The 9265-nt window shown below is 38.7% G+C and overlaps 1 protein-coding gene across 1 annotated transcript; it reads left to right on the top strand.

The window, feature by feature from the left end:
- The first annotated feature begins 545 nt into the window (after nucleotides 1–545).
- Nucleotides 546–7513, top strand: cd74a (CD74 molecule, major histocompatibility complex, class II invariant chain a). The gene is made up of 7 exons (XM_061686159.1): nucleotides 546–734; nucleotides 1726–1892; nucleotides 4251–4345; nucleotides 4498–4551; nucleotides 4636–4722; nucleotides 4803–4872; nucleotides 6928–7513. Exons 1-7 carry the CDS (start codon nucleotides 655–657, stop codon nucleotides 6930–6932), a joined length of 558 nt encoding a protein of 185 aa, XP_061542143.1. The 5' UTR covers nucleotides 546–654; the 3' UTR covers nucleotides 6933–7513.
- The last annotated feature ends 1752 nt before the right edge of the window (nucleotides 7514–9265 follow it).

Here is a 9265-nt window from a genome sequence, read left to right as displayed (position 1 = left end):
CTCTTTTCCAGCGCATGCATCCACCTTTCTAAATGTTCCTCCACCTGCTCCCTGCGTTTACTAAAAAGAGTTTTGCTTTAGCCATTATAGAGATACCACTTCTATCTGCACCCATGCTGGATGATTTGTTTTATTGCTACCTCATACAATAATTCTTGTCATAGTCAAATTTAGTGAAAGCTTATTTTTGTCAAATCAGTTTCTAATTTTGATGAATTATGAGTTAATGGTGTCCAACTGTTGCTGTCAATTTTCACCTGCACTAAATGTATTTGGGTCATCTGCCAATAATATGAATTTCAGTAGCTAGCTAGCTACTAGCTCGTGGGTCAATGATGCTTTTTTTGTACTGTTCGTGTTCATTTTTATGACAAATGTTCATTGAAATTAAATGGGAGGCTGTCAAAGTAAGTGGATCTGGGAAACTTCTGCCTCTACCAACAAGTGATGCGGCGCTAAACTGACGAATCACAGCTTGCTATTACTAAGCCCCGCCTACTTCCTTTTTTTTTTCTCTCTCTGTCATCCTTCTCGCTTCCTCTTCCTTGTTTTAAGAGAAGCACTGTACTGCATTTATATGGGAAAACTCTGCCCTTGTCCCACTGTGGGTGCTGTAGTGTGACGGGAAGAAGCCTCGAGAGAAACAAAAGACAAATGGAGGAGATTGGTGAAAATGCTCCCCTGGAAAGGGCAGGCAGTGCTGACAACCTGATTCGTGTTGAAAGATCCAGAAGGTGAGTAATGGTACCAGTTGAGCTTCGAATTTTCTCCCTTTTACCATAAAGGCCAAATCAAATGTATTTTGTCACTTTATTGTTTCCCCAGACTTGTCATTTGGCTACACGTATTTTGTTTGTTTTTGTACGACTTTAACATTATTTTTAAATTAAGTGGTAATTAACACGAGAATCAATGTTTCTCTTATGTTTTGTTTTTCGTCGGCGAGTTTCACACTTTCGTTTTCTATTTCACAAGAAAAAGTTGTTTCAAAAAAAAGGCAAAAATGTTGTAATGTACCGCAGGATTTTTTTTCAAGGTGATAAAAACACCTTAGTTTGATTGATAGTTTGAATCAATTTGAATCTTTTTGTTTTCAAACGGTTGAATTTCACAAAGTACTTCCTCTTAGTAGGCGATTTAATTAAACTGGCAATTAGATGATTACCATAAAAATGGCAGAACGTTTTAATACATAAATAGTACATACGAATCTAAACAATATACTATATATCGTGGACCCCGAGATACGAACGAGGCGCGACATAAGAACACGTGCTTGTATGATAATTATGACCTGGAAATGTTTTCATACAGACGTTTACTATTGACTTCACTACTGTGTTGCCATACCTCCATAGGTTATTAATAGATAACTATTTCAAATTGATTGTATTTTCTCATTAAATAAGAACAAAACTAAATTTATTATTGAATTAATAATACATTGAAATCAAATTAAAAACTAAAAAGTGATGTTAACATTAGTGAAGGTATTGTTTTTAATGAAATAAGAAAAAAATATTAATTAATCAACAATTGATGTAAAACAAATAAAATTAAAAACTAAACATTTACATTAGTGAAGGTAATTTACAATAGCTACTCAGACATCTGGTGTCTTTTATATTGAAGTGACTCCACTAAAATCACACTGACCTATTTAATCATGTATACTGTAAATGATGATTTATTATTATTATTTTTTCCTCCATGATGCCACCTCAGGGGCTCCAATAGCTACGCCCTGAAGGTGGCAGGCCTGACTATGCTGGCATGCCTGCTGCTGGCCAGTCAAGTGTTTGTGGCCTACATGGTGTTTGACCAGAAGCAGCAGATCCAAATTCTCCAGAAGAACTCTGACAATCTCAACAGGCAGCTGCACGCAGCTCAAGGTAAAATAATTATGCAACACCGAGTGGTCTGTGATTGGCTGAACTAGCAGTGAAAGACGGGGTGTCTTACTAAGGAAGATTAGGGAACTGGAGTTCAGATATAGTTAGTGGTAGTTTCATCCGTCGGTCATCACGAGAGAGCTAGAGGGTATCCCAGATAATTTGGGACTTGCATATTGGACTCTTCGCCATTCAATCACGACGTTACATTGTGGGTGGCCAGCAGGACGCTCATCCCCCCGTTACTATCATTTTGAAGCATAATTTGTCAAGCGTTGGATTGTTGGCCCACTAATAGGGACCATGATCTAAAAGGAGATGTAAGTGAAAATAAAAAGAGAGGGGAAGGTGTGAAGGTTATGCTCATCAACCGTTCTCATTAATTTGAGTTGAACCTGCAGCGATGATCATCCTTGGCGACAATGAATGCAAGCTTTGCTAGTTCAGCTACTGTTAACTCATAAATTATGAATATAATTAAGTGTTGTTGAAAAACAATACATACTTTATCAACTATATTTGTATGGCTTGGCAGCAGCTGAGACTTATAACGTGGAAATCCTGCATGAGTTGAGTAGGTGGGTACCAAACACGAAGTGGGCAACTGTTTGAACATTATTTGACAAAACTATACACACTGTCTGCGATTTCAAATCCACCTGTTTTGAGAGCCTTATGCCGTTTTTTTGCCTTTTGCATTCAATCGACAAACCGCATAGATGTCAAATTAAAACCACATCATAGTAGAAAAAAATGGATTCTGATGGACGGGGACCTTTAATTAATCTAACATGCATGTTTTAGGAATGTGTGAGTGAGCCGTAGTACATGGGAAAAACAGACGAAAGCACAGGGAGAACATGTAAACGTCATACAGGAAGGCCTGACCAGAGATCTGAACTCAGAAACTTGACTGTGAGGCAGACACGGAAACCACTACATACCGTGCCACCTGATGATTGTTTAATGTTGTTTATACCAATGTTTTCCAACCTTTTTTGAGCCAAGGGACATTTTCTACATTAGAAAACATCTCATTGCACACCACCAAACAGAAATGTCATACAAAGTGGATACACAGTTTAATTGTATCTTCTGCAGTCCCATGGATCAGTCTTGAATTGTTCTGCCTGTCACTATACGTCGCCAGCATAGATACAGTAGTATAACAAAGATACATCATTTGTAGTCAATAATTTTTGAACCAATTACACAAATTGGATTGGATAATAATAGCACAGGCGGCACGGTGAACGACTGGTTAGCACATCTGCCTCACAGTTCTGAGGACCGGGGTTCAAATCCCGGCCTCGCCTGTGTGGAGTTTGGATGTTCTCCCTTTGCTTGCAAATTCTGTCAGGGTATGTAAACTTATGAGCACAACTGTACATATATGCACTCATACGTACCCCTGTCCTTTTGGAATGAAAGTGTAGGCTACACCTTTTTTATAACCACTAGGTGGCGGTGGCATATTAGAATGAAAGTGTACACCTTTCTCATAACCTCTTGGTGGCGATGGCATATTGGAATGAAAGTGTACAGCTTTTTCATAACCACTAGATGGCAGCATACATTTATACAATGTGAAAGTTTTTCCATTTGCCCCTATAGCTATGTATAATGCGCACTATTGACTTTTGACAATTTTTTTGGGGGGGGGTGGGGGGTGCATTATACACGAGAAATTACGATAATTGTGTTGCAGCCAATATATTGCAGCGGGTCGCTTTTAACTCAAATTGAATTCATAACAATTGAGATGGTTCCTTCTCTCTTGGAGAGCGTACAGGAGGGGAGATTGCAGTGGGGAAAAAGATGGCTTTCAACCATTAAAACGTGCACTTGCGCAAGTGCGAAAAGACAACATTTTTAATCGCACAAGCCGGAAAAAAAAGGTTGCATATGAAACCAATTCGGTCGCAGTCTCGAGCCTTGTAGTATTACAGCAAACAAGCCACAATGACCAAAGATACAGTTAGCACATAAACACTGAGGAAAAGAGAGTCGTTGAGCAATGTAAGCGTATGAGTAATGGAGAGACAATGACAATTGTGCAACTGATGCAGTGAGTCGTCAAGCAACATAAAGTGACTAGTTTGCACAATTGTCATATTATAATTATTGCACAAGTTTGTCAGATAGCGAACTGTTCTGGAAAGAAAAAGCTTAGCATGCTTGCTTCAAGCTGTTTATTAATCACTCTTGTAAAATATGTACAGTATTTGTATGTGGAAAGTGAGGAATGAATCCAAATCCAGTTTGACATAATTTTTACTAAAATTCATTTAGCATAGCTTAATTTGAGTGCAACAACATTCTTAGGAAAGAATATCAGTTTTAAACCTGTCCCCACAGTGGCTACAATAAAGATGCGTGAACCAATGAACAGCTTCCCTAGGATACATGCGTTTGTGGATTTTGACTCGGTGGCGACCGAGGCACCTGTGAAAGTAGGTTCTACCCCTTGCTCCCTGAAATACATATAATTGGAACATTTAATGAAGGTTGGGTGGTCACAACTGCATGCCCATTTGAAATATTATAACACAGTATTATTGTAAATGTCTAATATTAAAATGATCCTTTTGTCTTCACATCGCAGCAAGAGAAGAAGAGGGATTCCGTTGGCATGGATGAAATGATTGGGCTCATGGAGGTAATTTTCACTCAGGACCACCCCCCCCCCCCCCACCCCCCCCAATCCTAATTTTAACTAATCGAGTGAAGTGGACAATTTCAGGAAAACTTTGAGATGCCCAAGTTCAACGACACCATATTGGCCAACCTGCAGAGCCTAAAGAAGCAGCTGAACGAGACTGAGTGGAAGGTGAAGCAGCCATGTTCAGAAATGAGAGAGCGCACACACACAAACATTTTATTTATGGTTTGAAATATTTTTTTTTGCAGGGCTTTGAATCTTGGTTGCGCAACTGGCTCATCTTCCACATGTCCCAGCAGATGCCTATAACCGCAACAGGTGAGCAACTGTCTCCCCATAGAATCTTCACTCCACCGTGTGTAGATTTCAAAGTCGTTTGGCAGATAGAAACAATTCTTCAAAAAAAAGAGGCTTAAAGCTGTTTATTACCAACCTGAGTTGAAGTTTTTGTCAAACTGAACATAAAACAAAGAGACTACACATTTTGTATTCAAACCTATCATATAGCTTTGCCTTAGATAAGTCCTTTCCATTTCCTGACCCACTTATCCTCGCAAGGCTCACAGGAGTGCTGGAGCCTATCCCAGCTATCATCGGGCAGGAGGCGGGGTACACCCTGAACTGGTTGCCAGCCAATCGCAGGGCACATACGTACATACAAACAAACAACCATTCGCACTCACATTCACACCTACGGGCAATTTAGAGTTGTCAATTAACCTACCATGCATGTTTTTGGGATGTGGGAGGAAACCGGAGTGCCCGGAGAAAACCCACGCAGGCACGGGGAGAACATGCAAACTCCACACAGGTGGGGCCGGGATTGAACCCCAGTCCTCAGAACTGTGTGGCAGATGCTCTAACCAGTCGGTCACCGTGCCGCCGCTTTAGATAAGTCTGTTTGGCTTCATGCTAGCTTAATGCTAACAAACAACACAAAATTCCATAGATGGGCTAATCAATAGCATCAGTGTTGCTGTGTTGTAACTCTTCAAGCAATGGATATTTGAAAACAAATAGTGTACCAACACATGTAGACTGATATAGCAATTCACACAGGCATATAGTCTTGATCCTCTGCGAAGAATGACTAATATTACTGTGGTTTACTGAACAATTGTGTCTTCTTTATGTATATCCCCATGTCTGTATTATACTGCCCACAGATGGGCATGGCGGGCAGCACAATGTCCATTAGATTGAAGCAAAAAAAAAAAAAAAATTATACTTCATTCTATTTTATGTCATTACTGCATTTTTGTTAATCTAGTGCTATATTATATTCCGTGTGTGCTATTTATTTAGTAAGAAACAACAAATTTATTTATTTATTTATTTATTTATTTATTTTTGGGGCGGTGGAGGCTGGAACAAAGAAATGGAATTTCCATTAAGTTAATTGGGCAAAAATTAGTATTTTTTAGTTACGAGCGCGGTCCTGGAAAAAAAGAAACTTGTATCTCAATGCACCAATATATAATGTATTAATGATGATCACGTCTTCATTTACAAATTTAGGCCTGTTTGATTGAACACAAAGCTATTCTGTTGTATGAATGGCAACAGGTGGATACACAGGTTAATTGTACTTTGTCATCTAGCGGAAGAACATTTAAGTGTTCTACCTGTCATTATACATCACTGTCGTAGATAGATAAATAAAGAAGACGCATTACTTCCGGTAAATAAAAAAAATAAAAAATAGTTTGATGAAAATGTAATGGACAAAAGTGAAATTGGATCATTTCACATGGCACACATGGTGATCTCTAAAGGCACAGTGGTTGAGAATCCACAATTAAACACACAATCAGTTCCAACAGGCTTTTCAACTGTCAGAGTTTAAATAACATTTTCCTATAAATTAGTTGAGATGAAATGTTTTTATCCTTGCTCACCTTAGCTGGTGACAAATCGTATCCCGAAGAAATTGAAGAACTGAAGTAGGGCATGGGGCGCACGGTGGGTGACTGGTTAGCACATCTGCCGCACAGTTCTGAAGACCGGGGTTCAAATCCCGGCCCCGCCTGTATGGAGTTTGTATGTTCTCTGTGTGGGTTTTTTCCGGGTACTCCGGTTTCCTCCCACATCCCCAAAAGATGCACGGTTGGTTAATTGAAGACCCTAAATTGTCCAGAGGTATAAATGTGAGTGCGAATGCTTGTTTGTTTATATGTGCCCTGCGATTGGCTGGCAACCAGTTCAGGGTGTACCCCGCCTCCTGCCCGCAGTTAGCTGGGATAGGTGCCCCTAGTGAGGATAAGCGGTTAGATAATGGATGGAATTGAAGTAGGACATGTACTAAGCACGTGTTCAAGGGATTAATACTCTTGAAAGCATTTTTTAAAAAACTCTTCCTTCTCCCTTTTACAGTTTGAAGAAGAAGTGAAGCCAAGTGCTGTATATTTCTTCATCTTCATCTGGTTGATATATGCATGATTATCATTTTACTTCATATATTGTAATGGAACTAACTGCTTTAGTGGGGCCACATTATACACAATTGCTTGTTACGAGGGAAGCTTTCTTTCGTTCTCAATACCATTTTCAACTAAATATCAAAATAAATCAGTATACTTTTCAGTTTTTTTGTTTGCCTTTCAAAATGCTTAAAAGTTTTTTTTGTTTTTTTTTTATAAACACTCTTGGATTCGATCCCGTTACATTGGGCTAGCATAGGCCTACTTAAATGATTTGTTAATCATCAATCGTTGTTGTTTTTTTGTTTTTTAAAAAAATGTATTTTGTTTGTCTGGCAATGTTGTTGATTTGTGCTTTTCTACATCATGAAGATTGACATTGTGATGCAGAAAAAGTTCCACAAAAATTTAGTTTATTCTTTCATACAAACCTACATGTGAAATATATGTTGCAAGGCTTGGGTGAATAAGTTTAAGAAGTTGGTGAAGAACTTTATTTGCAATTCTCTCCACCAAAATAAAGTTTTTGTTCGACTCTATTGTGCCTCTTGGACTCAATCCTTTTTTATCATCAGTTTATCTTTGTTATAGTCCTGCGCTAGTATCCAGCTAAAAGAAAACCTATGTATGAGATCACTTTGTTTCAGAATTGCTTTCTATGTACATGTATTGTGGTTTGAAATCATTAAGAGCATCTCCAGTAGTTAAATGTGGATGATAATAACAAGCCTGATGAAGCTAGTACAATAAATATATGGAGAAATATAAAATACAGTGACGCCGTCAGTGTGAACGTCTACACAAAGTTGCGTATATAATTTAATACTGTAAAAAAAAAAAACGAGACAATAAAAAAAATCCATCGTTTCAGTAGGCTCAGTCAATTAAGTGGCTCAAAGAAGTGTGTATTGCACTATCGGTGAATTTCATTGACAATTTCGGCTTTTTTTGGGAGCGCAGACATCTTTACAAGGCAGATGGTTTATTTCTAAAGAGACAAGGGGTTAAGTTGTTGGCTGCCAAAATTTTTTACTGTGTACGTTATTCAGTGGCCCGAAAGGAAAAGACTGGCTTTGTTGAGATGGCTGAAGGACGAAAAGATGCAGAGATAAAGCGATACGAGGCGCAGATGGATTTATCAGCGTCACTCAACCAATCGGAGGAACAAAATGAGATGAGGCAGCACTTTCAATCTCCCACATTCCTCCATGCCCCATTGGAGCAAAGCCCATTGCAAAACTCACTCTATACTAGGCTTTACACGATCAGGATTTTTGGGGCAGATCACCGATCAGTAAGTTTAAAAAAAAGATAACCAATCACCGATCCGATCACAAGATGGAGCAACATGTCTATTTACATGACTTGTTCAATTATTGTACATACTTGTGTACTGTATGACTTGTTCAGTTATTGTATATAATTGTGTACTATATACTGAGTACTTTATCTTCAGTTATTCCCTAGCATTTGAGAAAAAAGTTAAAACATCAATGACCTCCAGGCATTCAACGATTGGCCACTGACATAAGTTTAATTCAAATCAACATTACAACATGACAGAAATAATGGGTTCTAACTTACTGTAATTAAATTACTTTAACAAATACTGTTGATGACATGCTAACTCTAACTTTCTCACTGTCCCGGCTATATGGACGGGTGTTGTCCAGAGTTTGCGTCAGTTTGACTTTTCCTGTTTTGTTTAATGTTTAAACGGATTAACTTCATTGTTTTTAGCAAATAATCATTAACTTAGAATTTTATGGCTGCAACACGTTCCAAAAAAGCTGGGACAGGTGGGGAAAAAAAGGCTGAGAAAGTTGAGGAATGCTCATCAAACACTTGGTTGGAACATCCCACAGGTGAACAGGCTAATTGGGAATAAAAGGAGCTTCCCTGAATTGCTCAGTCATTCACAAGCAAAGATGGGGTGAGGTTCACCTCTTTGTGAACAAGTGTGTGAGAAAATAGTCGAACAGCTTAAGGACAATGTTCCTCAACGTTCAATTGCAAGGAATTTAGGGATTTCATCATCTACAGTCCATAATATCATCAAAAGGTTAAGAGAATCTGGAGAAATCACCGCATGTAAGCGGCAAGGCCGAAAACCAATATTGAATGCCCGGACTTTCAATCCCTCAGGCGCCACTGAATCAAAAACGAACATCAATGTGAAAAAGATATCATCACATGGGCTCAGGAACACTTCAGAAAACCAATGTCAGTAAACACATTTGGCGCTACATCCGTAAGTGCAACTTAACTCTACTATGCAAAGCAAAAGCCAT

This window comes from Phycodurus eques, chromosome 9, assembly GCF_024500275.1.
Source record: "Phycodurus eques isolate BA_2022a chromosome 9, UOR_Pequ_1.1, whole genome shotgun sequence".
NCBI lineage: Eukaryota > Metazoa > Chordata > Actinopteri > Syngnathiformes > Syngnathidae > Phycodurus > Phycodurus eques.
Note: the sequence above shows the minus strand (reverse complement) of the source record. Positions and strands in the feature narration are given on the sequence as shown.